Source organism: Cavia porcellus, unplaced genomic scaffold (assembly GCF_034190915.1).
Source record: "Cavia porcellus strain 051 isolate PalLab524CR breed Dunkin Hartley unplaced genomic scaffold, mCavPor4.1 scaffold_11, whole genome shotgun sequence".
NCBI lineage: Eukaryota > Metazoa > Chordata > Mammalia > Rodentia > Caviidae > Cavia > Cavia porcellus.
The window spans coordinates 47,479,944-47,496,162 of record NW_026947494.1 but is presented as its reverse complement, the minus strand read 5'-3'; the positions used below and the strand labels follow the sequence as shown (position 1 = coordinate 47,496,162).

The 16,219-nt window shown below is 34.7% G+C and overlaps 1 protein-coding gene across 23 annotated transcripts in view; it reads left to right on the top strand.

Annotated features, from left to right (window-relative positions):
* Pde4d (3',5'-cyclic-AMP phosphodiesterase 4D) overlaps positions 1-16,219 on the top strand; it is a 1,361,839-nt gene that overhangs the window by 1,327,411 nt on the left and 18,209 nt on the right. For 22 of the 23 annotated variants that reach the window (XM_063258692.1, XM_063258681.1, XM_063258684.1 and 19 more), the window contains 3 exons: positions 13,867-13,960; positions 15,377-15,549; positions 16,085-16,183. In XM_063258692.1, the coding sequence (XP_063114762.1) occupies positions 13,867-13,960; positions 15,377-15,549; positions 16,085-16,183 (366 nt within the window). Of the gene's footprint in view, positions 1-7,519; positions 9,154-13,866; positions 13,961-15,376; positions 15,550-16,084; positions 16,184-16,219 lie in introns of those variants that run through there. The other variant, XM_005003771.4, reaches the window with a different exon arrangement.

Below are 16,219 nucleotides of genomic sequence, written 5' to 3'. Positions count from 1 at the left end.
TCCTACTTGACTGTGGTGTTTTTATTTGTGTGTATAATATTTTCCTTTTTGCTTTGCTGTTGGATATGCTAGTTTTTGATGAGAATTTTTTCATCCACTTGTATCCGGGATATTGATTTGTAGTTTTCTTTTTTGTTGCATTGTTATCTGACTTGGGTTCTGAGGTTTTATTGCCTTGGACAATGAATTGGAAAGAATTTCCTCCTTTTCAGCTTTCTTAAATAGTTTGCAAAGTATCTAGGAGACATTAGTATGTCAAAAAATAAAAGTTGAGATTCGTTTTATGAATAACTGTCTAATGGTTTAAATACTTGTTGAAGGGAATTTTTTAATTTTTTCAATTATAATTCAGAGTTTATAAGTTAAAATAACCTTAAAATCCATGTATCAAAAACATGCATGTAAAATGTGTGTTAAGTATGGATTTCCAGAAGTAAGCCTAAATGCACTTGTTACTATTGCTTTTGAAAACATGTACTTTCTATGTTTAGGTTGTTTTCACAAAGCATACCAGTGAGTATGTAGTGAAAATTTTACAGTGGTTATCATCGCCTTCATAAGCATGAAATATTAGTGTTAACTCAGGCCAACTATAGTGAACCTGGGGATGATAATTTTCTCCATATATAAAAAGTATCATTTCATATGAGGTTACTGATGTGAGGCTTCATTTATGTGAAGTTTGTGTATGCAGTAACTGCCTTGATTACTCTTCACTGTAACAAAAGTTTTGGTAGATTACAGTGATGATGATGATGGTTTCAGGGAGATTGAGGTTTCAAACAGATTCAGAAGTCTGTCTACATGAATTCAAGCTGTGTTAACAATTACAGAATGCTGTGCTAACATTCAATAAAAGCCAGTGTAGAAGAGAAATATAACACAACTAGAGATCCATCTCCTGTTATTTCAGTCTCAGGGAATTGCTCAAAAAAATTAGAATTTCTTTTCTCAATAAATGTTGCAGGTGTTTCCTATTTTAAATAAAGCATTTTTAGAGAATGATTTTTAGAGTTTTCAAGTGATCATGCAATTTTTGCAAATGAACTTGGAGATCTCAAATCTCTGTGATATAGCAAGAAACATTTTTATTTTCTGAGATGTGATGACTCCCTAGGAACAGGGCTGTTTTAAATTAGATGTGGATCCTCTATCACTAGAGGGCAGTAAACACAAACAGATGTAGTAGGCTTAGTTGCTTTGAGGTGATTTTTCATTTTTTTCCGCTAATATTAGCATTAATCACAGTAAGTACAGTTTTTATAATCTGAAAATAGATATGAAGTTCTGAGATTTAATCATACAGATTTAATTGGTTATAAATGAATTCTAGATTATTATTTGTCTCTAACATATTTTAAGGTATTTGAAAATAGACTGTTTTCAGAAATGCTAGTTTGCTGCAGCCATTGTATGTAATGTCTGAGGTTTAACTTTTCCTCAGAATTGTTCCAAGAGTGTTTGGTAATCAGATTTGTATTTGTTAAAAGGAGAAATAGTGAGTGTAAGATGCCTACTTTGTATTTGTCCTTGATTAATAACAACCAGAACTGCCTTTCTAAGCAGAGAAGTATAAATAAATGTAGACCACTTATTGGGTAAAATATTTTCCAGCGATTTAAGTCCTATTGCAAACAGTGCTAATAAGGCAAATCCCCTTAGATTGGAGAAGTATAAGTGGAAATAGACTTATTTTAAATAGTATTTCTTAAATAGCTCAGGCACAAAATAAAATGTACAATTTAGAATTAACTATGTAATAGAACTTTGTATAGTCTAGGCTAAATACAGAACAAAGCTTAAAATGCCATTTTTATTGACACATACTAATTTCACCTAACAGTGGGCTTCAGTGTAATATTTCCATATATCCGTACATTGTGAACTGATCAAATTGCTTCAGCCACCTACCCAACACCCTTCCCAGTCTGTTGTGATCACTCTTGTACTTTCAGGTCAACAGTTTTTAGTTTCCACATATGAAAGAGAACATGTAGTACTGGCCGGCCTGTGTCTGGCTTATGAAATCCTGTTTTTGGCAACTTGAAGTACTCTGAAGCCAGACCATCTGAGTTCAAACCCTGGCTCTGCTACTTAATTGGCTTTATGACCTTGAACAAGGTACTTGACCATTGTGAGCCCCAGTTTCCTTATATTTTGGTTTTTAAGTCTCTATTCAAAACTGTGTCTTCCCTCTCTTGACTGATGTTACAAAGTCAGTGATGAACAGAATGTATTAATGTGTCAAAGATTCAACTCCATCAGCAGAATTTTAAGTTTCCTAAAATGTGCTGAAATAGTCCAGAATGATTATTGATTCGTGGGATATCTATTAAGGACTAAGAAAATGAGAACCAGAAGATGAATGGATACAGAAATTCTGAGGAGGATTATTAGGAAAAGACAAAAATGAACCGAATGCTAAGGAAAATTATTTTTTCTGTTTCAGTTCTCTCTCATTCAATATATGTGTGTGAAATCATTTGGATATTTGAGAGCTGCAGATTACAACTAGGATACTTGAGCCCTAGCTGGCTGCTTCACCTCAAGGTATATTGTCAGGACTCTTTGGACCTCAGTTCTTCTCAATGTGTTGTTTTCACTGGTCTGTGTGTCAGGCCATCAGTGACTTATTTGTGGTACACACCCGCATGTAAGCATGTCTCCCAACAAGTATGGATGGATGCTTACCTCAGGGTCCCTGGACCACCTGGTCCCTGATTTCCCTAGTTGATAGGATCTGCCTTGTCCAGAAATCTGATCATATTGATGATAACTGTGGTTTTTTAATTCAAACACTATAGAGTCTGCTGCCTCTAAATCCATTTCAGTTATCCTAGCATTTCCATCAACCTAATTAGATGACAAGCTATCATACACCATGAAGAAGAAAGATAGGAGGGAATCTGTGTTTGCATCTCAATCTTGTCACTTTGGGGCAAGTTACTGATGGTTAAAACCGTTGAGGTGTGGGTGGTGGTTTATGCCTGTAATTCCAGCACTTTGGGAGGTGGAGGCTGGGAAGATCCAAAGTTCAAGCCAGCTTGAGCAACCTAGCAAGACTCTGTCTCAAAATTTTAAAAATATAAAAAAGAACTGGGGCTGCAACTCAATGCAAATACCATGTTCAACCTCCAGTCTTGTCCCCTCCTCCCCCAAAAAAATACAAAGAAAAGAAAAATTCATCTTTTCACCTTAAAATTCAGATACTACTGTTAGGATATTACAAATATCAGAAATAAGGTTTATAAAGCTCTTAGTGCATAGTAGGCGTCTAATAAGTTCTGTAACTTATTACAGTTACTTTCTAAAATTGGTAGATATCAAGTATGACAGTAAGAATTGTGTCATTCTGGCCTCTCTCTGGATTGTCTAGACTTTGCAGGTTGCTCCTGCAATGGCAGTAGGAAAGAGATTCTACTCTGTGTCTTGCAATGGAGAAATGGAAACAGTTGTAATTTGGTTTAGGGATGAAAAGATTTGCTACAAATACAGAACATTCCTTGGTACTTTTTCCTTGACACTGTCCTATAATGTTCTTTGCAGAAGATTAGGATTTACAATTGAGTCATTTCAAATGTAGCACCTACTAGAAGCTTGACACAGTCATTGCTGAATAGAAACTATAAAATGAAGGCACCGTCACATTCAGTAGGGAGAAGGAGCAGGGAGGGGTAATCATGTGTGTGCATGCATAAACTTTATGACCAATTGTTACTTATGTAACTTGTTTTAAATGGCAGTTTTACTGAGGGTGAAAGCCCCCACGGGGAACATTTAGGAAATCTGACCAGGGAGTGCTCTCAGCTCTTGTTGGGAGGGTATAGGCCAGGGAGATTAAACGTCCTGGAGTACATGGTGTGGCCCTTCACTGCAGAGGTGGTCCTGCCAAACTTTGAAAATGGCTAGGCAACTATTCCTAGGTGACAAAACATACTATACTTCCTAAGCCGGCGGTGTATCTACTTTTCACATGTACACACTAAATAGTTCCACATGGTTTTATTCGATAGCAGCTTTTGGTTTTTATCAATTCAGCAGTAGTGCATATGAAGGGAAGAATGCATTTTATTATGGTTGAAACCTTTCCAAGAGTCATTTGCATCATTTCAGGGAAAAAATTATCCTAATATAATGTTGTTGTATTCATTTTCATATTAATATAACTTTCATGCAACTGTCTATTAGAAGCATTGGGACAAATATCACAAACATCATAGAAAACATGTAACAATTTCTGTTTTCTACATGCTTTATATGTATCTACAGTTTCTCACAATAACTCCACAAGGTGGATACTATTACAATTCTCATTTTCTAGGAACATAAATGGAAAGTTTCTTGGCTAGAGTCACACAGCTAGTCAGAGGTAGTGAGATCTAAGCCTTTTGGTGTTTTACTGTAGTTGTGTACTAATATTTACATTTTGTATTATTTGACATAAACTTATTTATCCTTTCTGTTACTAATAAACCATTTTACTTTTTAAAAATATATGTAGGGAGTGCTTCATCTGATGTATGTCTTTAATAAAGTATGTATATAGAAAGTATACTTGGGAATTTGATTTCAGGATAGTAGAACATTTGTTACAGAAAGAAAAAATTGAAGTTTGAAAGAATCAAATAGCTGATGGTGGCTAACAAAAGAAGGAAAGGTAGCAAGCCCCGAAGTTACTGAGAGTGAGGACAGAAGGGATGTGATTGGATTTATAATCATTTCTTTTTTTCATAATAGCCACTGTTTAGTGCTTGTGTTATGTTGGGCAGTATGATTTTATTTTTATATTAGTATATGTTTGCAATACATAATAATTATATCTGTTTTAGGAAATTATCATATAATGGGTACTTGGATTTAAACGACAGGGTGTGACACACCCACCAGATCCTCCAGCTGTGGCCACACCTCCTGCTCCTGCCTGGGTTCCTTTGCTCCTCCAGTGCTCCTCAGGAGCCCCCTCATCCCATCTCCCTGGCTTGCGTCCTCTAGCCAGCTCTCTGGTAACCCATCATCTTCTCAGAGGTGCTCCTCCTTACTACCTTAACGTGTAGAAACCATGTCCCTAACACTTCGTAGCCTCTTCACCTTTTGTTTTCCTCCATTGCACTCACCACCTCTGTTGTTGAATGTAAACTGCAGGTGAAAAGTCTTGAGTTAGGTTATGGTAGTACCCAGCACCAAGGGCACTGCTTTGCATGTACTAGGGGCTTAATAGATACTTACTGAATGAAAGGAAAATGTAGAATAGTTAGAATTTGCGAAAAAGCTGAAATATCTGGTTTTGAGATAGGCTTTGATTTAAGTCTGACTTTGAAAGTCTCAGTTTGCAGTAGGCAGAGTTGGAAAAGGGCATCATTACAAGCACTGAGCTAGTGAAGATGGAGGAATGAGATCGTCTGCTTTATCTCAAGTTGGGATGGCATCTCCCCCTGCCAGAAGAGGTGTAAAAGAACAGCTGGAAACAGGATCACTGCGGGGAGTTAAAGTTAGCGGTCTGGAGCTCATGAGTAGTGCTGATGTGAGGAAGCTGTTGCCTGTTTGTCACTCACTACTCTGAAGTCACAGTGTTATGCTGGGTTTTAGGAGAGTTGGTCTGGCAGTAGAGATCAGTGTGAGATTGACAGGGAGGAGCCGGAGACAAAAAGCAGTTACAGTGTTTTGGGTTTGAGATGTGATTAGCCAAAAGGAAACATGATATATTTTTTAAAAATAAACTTGAGAGTTCAAAAAACTTAATAGAATGGAATCATTAAAATAATCACTGTTATTATCATCTGATATCTGTTAATAATTTACTGTGAGTCATTTAAGTGTTTTGCCTATATTACCTCATTTACTTGTCATAGTAACTATTCTATTAATTGCTGCATACATTTAATAGAATAGTTTCAACTTTAAGGCCTGGAAATATCACTTGACTGGAAATATCACTATCATGCTTTTGTGCATTTACTGGGCTTGATTAGACAGTGTCATCTGGGTTTCCTCATGTGGTTTCAATGAGATGATGGCCAAGTCAGGAGTCATCTGAAAGCTCAGCTGTGCTGGATGACGAATGTGGCTTCATTTTGGGTCTGGCTGCAGGCTGGCCAGGGATATGCATTTGTTCCTGGTTGGGCTGCCCTCTCCACTTCCGTGGAGTCAGCATAGACTTCCTACTAGCATGGCAGTCTCAGATTTCCCTACATGCTGGCTTGGGGATCCCAGTGCCATGTTCACAGAGGGCAAGGGTAAAGGTCTGAGGCTTCAGACTTATTTAGCCTGGGCAAGCCCTGTTATTTGTTGGTTACAAAGGCCAGTTCACATTAACTGTAGGGTGTGGTGGCTCATTAGAAGGCATCTTTGCAAACTAGCTGCCATGGTAACTAGTTTAGAAGTTAGGATTCATGTGAAAGGATTTGAAATTAGAGTCCATGTTTACAGTACCTAAGTGAACGTAGAAAATCATTTTTTATCTCTGAATCTTGCTCTGAGTAGAAATAGGGGATTGGAAGACGTGACCTTGAAGATACTATTTCTCTGACTCTGAGTATCTGGATTGAAGTGATGGGAATGGAAAGGAACACACTGAAAGAAACAGCATTTTATATAGGAAAGGACTTAGTCACAAAGTTGGGTCAAGGAGGGAGAGAAATACGGGAGAAAGCAACATGACAGGGTTATTTAAGGGGCTGGCTAAGATGATTTATATTAAACACCTGATAGTGTGTGACTCATGTAAGACCTTACTGAATGGTAGGAAAGTGTCACTAATTTCATGAGACTTTGGAAGAAATATAAGCTCACTGAATGAGTAGAAATAGTTATGATAAGAACTACTTTAAATAGAAAAATATTTCACAGTCTTGAAAAAGCTTTTCGTGACTACCAAAGCATTTGAAAAGGTAAAGTATCTCATACTTGGAAGAATGGTACTAAAGTTCAAGTGAGAAGTACTCATTGAAGAGTATAGGCTGGGGACGGAGTCTTTGTAGCGATTCTGAGTTAAGGAATTAATGGAAGAAAGCAAAGGAGACATGGCCAGAGAAGTGGAGATAAAAATCAAAGCAGTTTAGCATCCTGGGAGTTGAGGAAGAGTGTTTAAGAGTGATCAAACAAAATCCAACACTTCAGAGAAGGTAAGGAAAATGAAAGACCAGATAAAAGGAGGATGGTCAGTATTTTTCCAGGACAAGTTTTAATTGGGTATTAGAGTTTTCAGCTTTTTTAATAGAGGATTAAGAGGAATTTAGTAGAAGAACAGTAGGTATGAATGGCAACTGAAAACTTCAGCAAAGGACTAATGGCAACTGAAAGAGGCAGAGAAGACAGTGATCTCCTGCATTCACTGGGGATATATTTCAGAGTCCCCACTGACCACCTAAAACAGCGGATAGTACTGAGCTCTACATATGGTATATTTTTTCCTATACTTATATAACTTTGTTAAAGTTTAATTTATATAAATAGGGTATAATAAGATGCCAAAACCTATTATAGAATTACAACAGTATATTATAATCAAAGTTATTTGAAATTTATGTTTATTTCTACAATTTTTTGTTTAATATTTTCAGACCACAGCTGCCTGAGTGTAAACAAAACTGCAGAAAGCAAAACTGCAGATAAGTGGGATACACTGTGTTCTATGGAAGTTGATGATAAGCCCAGAGTAAACTAGATGGTCCTCGTTCAGAAATACTTAAGTGGAAGGAACCATCTGAAATACTCATCAGCAAGGTACAGAAGCACAGAGTAAGAAAGCTATGAGTTGGAGATGAGGCTGAATAGGCAAAATGTTACATTAAAGTAGGATACAAATTAGATTTCTCCTTAGTAAAGTAGAGAATATTAAAATAAATGTTACAGAGTAATAAAACCCAAAACCAAACAGAAGAAAATTTAGATTTCTGATTAGACCTTCTCCTTAAAGGTGCAGTTATTCTCAAGCTCAATTCTGTATTCCTAAAAACCATTCAAATTTGTAAATAGCCATAAAAATGGTTTTTTTCGATCAAATTACAGTTTCTCAAATCTGCACAAAAATCCCCATTCCTTATCCATATACAGCATATAAATTTTCAGATTCATTTTCTAACCAGTCAGATTTTTATAAATTATGTCCACATTTTGAAATTATGTCCATGTTGAAAGTTTTAGAGCTTAGCCATACATAGCAAAAACAAAATCACCTGATGCAATGAAGGCACACAGGTAAAGGAATGCATCATTTCCATCTGTATTCTGAATGTTGGTCCTGTTTTATAATCACTGTGCTTTTATGGTGGACAGAGAAAAGACCATAGTTATAGCTGTGTCACTTAGGAAACCACTTGTTTTGAATTTAAAGAGGGAAGCAACCAAAATGCATGATTGCCATTTTCAGAACCACTTTTATGTAGAAGGAGAGAGAAGTCAGAGAATATTAAATAGCTTCACAAGGACTGGCATTCTTATTTAAGAGTGGGTTTTGAATAGTATAGTGGTCATTATCCCTGTCTGGGGTGGGGAAGCCTCATTCATGTGTTCACAGTTCAGTCTCAGAGCTGCAGGGAGACCATTGTCAAATGGTGTTCTTGGATGAGGAAGAAAGCTTCCAGAGGCTTGTCCTTGCCAGCCAATCACAAAGCCACCTGCTCCGCTAAATCCATGCCCCCTGCTCTCGCAGAGCAGGGATGGAATGTGATTGGTACATAGTTGAAGTTCATTGGGAGGGGTTCTTGTCACTGGGGACTGCTTCCCCGCAGTTCCTTATTTGGTAGCTTTTGACAGAACTAGTCTTTCTTGCAGCTGAGCATCTTGACATACATTATTCATTAAGCCCTGGAGCTTGGGGAGAGAAAGATGCAGACCCTTAGATCTGTAACTGTTCCTTTATTATACGGATGTTCCTTATTCAGAGTAGTCCTTGAATTTTGTTCTGTTCTGGAGTTTTACAAATGGCATGTGTTCAATGGGAAGACGGCTGGATGGGACTTAATGGGAGATATTCTTACATACACTTAATTATCAGATATCTCTAAACTCTCATATGTAACATGGCTTGTGGAGATTGTTGAAGTATCAGTGTTTTGAAGATATACATTTTAGAACTTACCGACATAACACATAAATCAATCAAAAATGCCTGAAGCAAACTATTTATTGTCAGTATCGTGGGGCTACATAAAGGTAAGATTTATTGTGCCTTTGAAAACTCGTGATTACTGATTATGTAACTGATGGTTTTAGCAAATTAGAATGGTATCTAAGCTTTCTAAACATTTTATATTCTTCCCTTAGACATGAATTAGGAAATATGTATTTTTTAGTGTTTAAGTTTTTAATCAGATATAGTTTGCATGTTGAAATAGCATTTTGATATGTAGCAGTGCTTCTGTTTGTCATATGGCATAATTCTGGGTTGTGTTTTTAAACTTCAAGGTAATTACATTCATTGCAAATAAATTACTGGACTAAATAGCTTCTTCTGACTGGTTGATTCTGGCCAGGATGTAGCATTATATAGTTAATTTGTGGCTTTATCTAAACATCTCTACTATAACCTGATGAAGAATCTTTTTTCACCATTAAAGAGCTATAGATGGAATTAAAAACTAATATTACTTGATGATTTAACCAATATTTTGTTAAAAACTCGATTACCTGCTTGTAAAACTGAAAATTTATATGGTAATGTTTTACTAATTTCAAGAAAGAAATTAATTCACTGCATTTGATAAGATTGTGCCCAGGCTTGGCAGTTTTTGCCCTCCCTGGGATAAGGCTAGCATCGCCATCTGTTTCCATGGTGAAAGCCTGAGGTAGAAAAACCTTCAGTCAAATGAGGCATCACTTTAGAAAGTGAGATTTAGCTTTGGACATATGAGCCAATCACAACATATTTTTAAAGATTCATTTTTTTTCCATTACTTTGATGACTCTCAGACTGAAATTTCTTTTGTTTCATTTTGAAGGCAAATTTTACCTTTACTATTGTGTTTTAATTTGAAGAAAATTGAAATATGTATTTCAAAGTATGGTTGTCCAAGTCATGTTTTTTCATCTCCTTTTAAGTTTATGATTGGTTAGATTTTTAAAATGTTTTTAAATATGTGATTTTTCTTATTTGAATTCTAATAATTTCATGACCAAATATTTTTAACCCTAAGGTATATAAGAAGCACCTATAATGCCTCCTGAACTATCTGTTTAGCTTTTAGCCAACTCATATTTGATGCATTTTTGTAGGGCTTTGTGTTTATGTCTTGATTATGAACAACTCCTCCAAGGCTCTAAATGTAAAATTTTAGTATTTATCCCTTTGAGGAAAATTTTTGCTTGACAGTTTTGTGTAAGTTTTGATACTTACACCTGTAAAAACTTTGAGGAAGGGCTGACACAGATGTGTTTGACCTACATTTTAAAGGATTTTTATGAAACCAATGCAGTATTCATTTCAATAGCTTTTAATATCAATACCTATCAGACTTATAGTACATTGCAATATAACATATTAAATGATTTTTAGCAGAGAATTCTGGAGAAAATCAATAAGCTTTTTTAACCTTTTGATCTATGCCTCCTCTTTAAATATATACTAGGAGGATATGTAATACACACTGACATGATGCAAAATTACAAAGGATTGCTTTTCAGAGAATTTTATTAATATATTCTGCTTCTTCAGCAGTCTGAAGTACAGAACATAAATTAAAGAACTGCAGTTCCAAAATGCGGCATTCAGATTCAACTGCATTTTCACTTTATGCCTTAAATGCTATACATATTTTCTTGCATAGAGAACAAAGGTTTTGAAAGCATTCATGTACAAGTCTCCTCTTTTTTTCCTAGTCCCAACCATGATATCATATATTGTTTCCAATCCAGTTAGGCCAAAACCTATGAGAATTTCATAAGCAGAAAATATTTAGTGGTCACTTTTGAAAAAGTGCTAAATAAAATTATTCTGCATTCTATGAGTTTTTATGGAAAAGCAAGTCTATATTTTATCTCTTTTAAATCTATTAATGCAGAAACACTGTATAATGGTGTTCCAGGGAGATTGTATTAGCTTTTGAATTACCCTTTTCATCCCCACCCATGGTAATTTTTGTAGTTATCTTAATGAATGTTACATACTTTTCTCAAAATCTGAGAAATTCCACAGACACTTAAAAAAGGTTTAGGATATAGTTTTTTAGTACATCAGACAATATTTTCCAAAATCAATTCATAAAATAAAGTAGCAGTTGACAAGGCATCATATCATTGTTTTGGTTATTAATTTGGCTTTCCTAGATTGAAAGTTTTATATCAATGCCATAAGGTAAACGTTTTTAGTTCATTTTAGAAAGTACCTGTATGTTATAACTTAATTGACACTTGGAAAATTGTCTTTGGGAAATCCTGCAACCTTCTTCTGTTGGGAAGAGTAAGTTATTTTAAATATTATCTCTTACATTTATGTTACAATTAAATCTTGACTTCCTTGAAGCATTGTGCAAGCCTTGATAGGAAGACGTGTGTTATCAAGGATTTCTCTAACCATATTTTTGAGTTTTGAATGGAGAACAGGATAGTTGTGTAGGAATGATATACGTGATGCAGAAATAGTGAAATATGTAGTCTGTTATTTACTCAGTCCTCATAATAGATTTACTACCATTGATTACCATTTTTTGGTCTTTGCTATCTATTTTGATGAAATATAGGCAAACTGCTCAAAAAACTGTACTTCGTTCTTTATTGTCATCCAGAAAAAAAATCCAATTATTTGCATAGCACATCTATAGGTAACATGAAGAATCTTTCTTCTTGGGCATAAAACATGTTTTTCTTACCAGATGTTTTTCTTTACCAAACTAAAGGTCAAAGAGGCACTTTATTGAAGAGGTGTTTAAAATAGTTAACACACACTCTTCTTTGAATGTGTTTTGTCTAATGAATAGATTTTTTTCCAGGGATAAATTGTAAGGCATCTCTAAGGCAAGCATTTTCTTACCTGTGAGAGATTACACATGATATAATGGTTATGAAATACAGCCACATTTTTCTGATGAATGCTGCCCCAATGCTTTGTCCTTCATCTGTGTCTTGTAGTGATACAAATCAGCCATCAGTATAAAAAGGTCCAGAAGCCAAGAATTGAATGTTAGAAAGGGGACTAGGAGAGAGAGCTCAAATAGTATTGAGCACCTATTATGTCCCAGGTTAAATACAAGAAACTTTCATCTAACTGGTAAATAAGCGAAGAAAATGTAACTTGCGAAGATGGACAGAAAATATTTCAACACTGTTGTACATGTCTTTATGAATATTTTTAACCATTAAATTTCACATTTTTCCAGTAAATAGTAGTATATAATGTTAAAAAGAAGCAGAAACTCATGTTGGTACATATCACATGATGTCAGTATATGTACAAAGGTAGAAAAAGAAAAAAAAAATACAACCAAAATATCTATGGTTATCTTTGAACAGCAGAGATTTACATGGCTTCTTTTTCATGCAATCTTCTAGATTTTCTGTCGTATGCGTGCGTTTTATAATTAACAGGTTATGAAATCTATAAACAAAGAAAATCAAACACATATTCCTGGATTTGAGAGTAAGATCCCTAGAACTGTAAAGAAAAACTAGAACGTGTATTCATAGGTGCCAGTTCTTCATTTTTGACTGCAAGTGGATGCTAATATGCATTCATTAAATCCAACAGACAGTTGTTTGGGTTTTGTTGTTGTTACCTTTATTGTTTCGTGATTATAGTTAAATTTGTATGCCTAATTTAGATGGTCTATAAGATTGACTTTGGAAGAGATTTGTTAAACTGCTTTTGAATTTGGCATCTTTGTATTTTTGAAAATTCTAAATACACTCACCTTTCTCTTCCAGACTTAAATGAGAATTTATAGTGAAACTTAAATATTTCAAGGCTAGTAAAGATTGGACTAAAATGTGTTTGAATTTTATGGTTAAGTAATAACATTTAATATACTGAAAAATTGTTCCTGTGAGTTAAGAACACTACTAAAAGGTTTCTTAGTTGGGCTATTTGAGAATTAAAGGAAGACATTAGGAAGCAGCTGATAAGGAAATATAAAACCTGGGAGAATTTTTCAATATGGGAATGTCATATGCTGGTGTGGTAGATTGAATTCTTGTGCATCTTTGGATAAAATAGGCAGTGTGGCCTTAGAAAAATAAATTGTGAAGTAACGGGAATTTGGAAAGTAAACTTGATTTCTGTGTTGTGGCTTGAGAAATGGATTGGCAAATTCTCTGGATTCTGAAACCCATTAAATGTTATACTTCTTAATTGAAAAAGACAACTTTTAAAGGAAATATTATACAGAATTTACTCAAATAGTATATTTCTTCCTAATCCTGAAAAAGCATTCAGATAAATCTTTCCTTTTTCCCCTGGGTAAGAGACTAGATTGTAACCTTTGACCAGTACTATACATTAAGTTCTGGTAATTACAAAGTGGTAACACTGTACCATGTTGATTTTGTAGTAGTACTTTTGTGTTTATAAGTTGCAGTTTTCTTCTGTAAATGCTAATAATACCTCTTAATTTTTAAATTCTTTTTACCATTAATGTCGATGTCAAAGTCTGTGCTGTTTTTGGTAGCCACAAGATACTTGTGACTATTCAAATTAAAGATGACTAAAATTCAATGAAATTCAAAATTCATTTTCTCATTTTCATTAGCCGTATTTTAATATGTATGTGTACATAGTGGCTGTTGTCATGGACAGCAGAGATTATGGTGTTTTACCACCATGGCCTGAAAAGTTCTGTTGGATATTACTGCTCAAAATTGTCAGTGTATCTTCCAGTGCTTCAAAGTATGCTTAACATTTCCTCTTCTGTTAGTTCATTTTGCTTTTTTGTTTTTCAGTTTAAAAGGATGCTTAATCGGGAGCTCACTCATCTCTCTGAAATGAGTCGGTCTGGAAATCAAGTATCAGAGTATATTTCAAATACATTCTTAGGTAAGAAGAACACAGAATTTTGAATTTTCTTTAAAATTATTTTCTTGTTTTTGGAGGCAAACTGGAATGGTAGCTTATTTGGAAACCAGATAGATTTTTACATTCCATTTGTTTTTATTCTTTATGTGAATAATTTCAGACTGTATACCTCTAAAACTTAACAGTATGAGATGACAGTGTATTTTCATTACCTATTCATTTAGTGATGCTAGATACTAAGACCACAGTCTCATAAATGTTAAGCAGGTACTTTTCCTCTGAGCTGTGTCTCCAGCCAGTTTTTTTTTCTTTTTAGTAATAAACTGTAAAATGTATTTTTATATAGATATAGATTAATAGATTCTTTTCAAATGCCACAATAGCTGAGTGCTGTATATTTGATGGTAAATGAGAAATGGTCTCTGCACTTGATGACTGGAAAGTCTGTTGGACACTAAGCCTAACTATGGTGGGCAAAGACAGCACAACTGCTGGAGAAAAGTTTACTGGTAATACTTAAGAATACAGTGTCTAGGGACAGCCCCGCTGTCTCATTTGCAAAAATAAAATGCAATCAATGTGAGTCAGTAATTTGAATATCTTCTTTGTTTGGATTTACTTCAAACCACAATTTCCCTTAACAACTAATTAGTATGTGATTACATAGTGATTTATTGAACATATATCAGGTACACAGATGAATTAAGATTGCTCACTGCCTTCAGTGGTGGATGAATATACTGAGATATCTTATGTCTTTTACTGTAAGTAAAAAAGTAAGTGGTATATGTGAAAACTCACTTATTGAATAATAAGGGATGTTCTGTGGTCCCATAAAGCTTAGTCACATCACAGGCCTCATGTCGCTATAGTATAGAAATAAAAAGCAACAGAAATAAATCATTCAGAAACGCTGTTTCTGTCCCTACAATGTGACCTATTTTAGTTAGCTGCTAGGTTCGTACATCTCTATCTTGATTACATTTTTGTGTATGAAGTTTTACCAGGTTAAAGTCCATGTAGAAACTGAAGTCCTTTGTTGTGGCAAGAGCAATTTACAAGACACTAAGTAGATTTCAAACAAATACAGTTGGTAAACAGTGGCAGTAATGATGTGTTCTGCTTTCTGCAAACCTGTTGTCATAGGTCTTGCAAATTTTTTGTTAGTACGTTCTATCAGAAGGTAACCCATTGGGCACATTTTATATTAGTGACTTAGTGATTTGTGTTTTTTGTTTGCTATTTGCTTAACTTGATGTTTTGAAGTTCTCAAAATAAATCTACATCAAATTGTAAATACTCTACAGGGAAATGTATTACTTTGAAACATTTCCTAAAATACATAGTGAGCATTTAAACCTGTTTGATTTACTCATTATGATGGTAAAAACAAGTAGAATTCATAATAAATGTAGACCATTTTCCAAATTTCTTAAGATAAGCAACATGAAGTGGAAATTCCTTCTCCAACTCAGAAGGAAAAAGAGAAAAAGAAAAGACCAATGTCTCAGATCAGTGGAGTCAAGAAGTTGATGCATAGCTCTAGTCTGACTAATTCAAGTATCCCAAGGTTTGGGGTTAAAACAGAACAAGAAGATGTCCTGGCCAAGGTAAGATGATTTCAAAGAGCATCTACTATATGTACAAAATGATGCCTTTTACATAAGTGGAAAATTCATTACTGTATGTGGCTTTCTTTTTTTGAAGATGGAAACATACTTTATAAAGCTCTGCAAATTATTTAAGTTTTAGTAATGTATAGAGTTAATAGGGGGGTTGGTATTGGTATCTTTCTTCTTTCTCCTTTGCAACTTTATTGTTGTTTGATCTTAGAAGTCTACTACCTCTTCTGGATCTTAGAACAATATAGTTTCTGTGTGTAAATTTTATTCACTAGAGAAGTCCTGTAAATTGATATTCAAAGTATGTGACCCTGATGTGTCGTCCAAACCATCAAGTACTAATGTTCAGTTTTTAGTATATTTAAGTGAATTTACCTAAAGTTTATCTTACTTAATGCTACATGTATTACATTTAAAATCCTTATTTGAAATAATTTAATAACCATTTTTGCGTTGAAGCCAGTAATTTTAAATGCTGTGTTGTGCCCCACTCTTAATTTTCGGTATCTTCCTTCAACCTTAGGAACTAGAAGATGTGAACAAATGGGGTCTTCATGTTTTCAGAATAGCAGAGCTATCTGGTAACCGGCCTCTGACTGTTATCATGCACACCATTTTTCAGGTAATGGAATTGACTTCTGCCATGTTAAATTCAGGA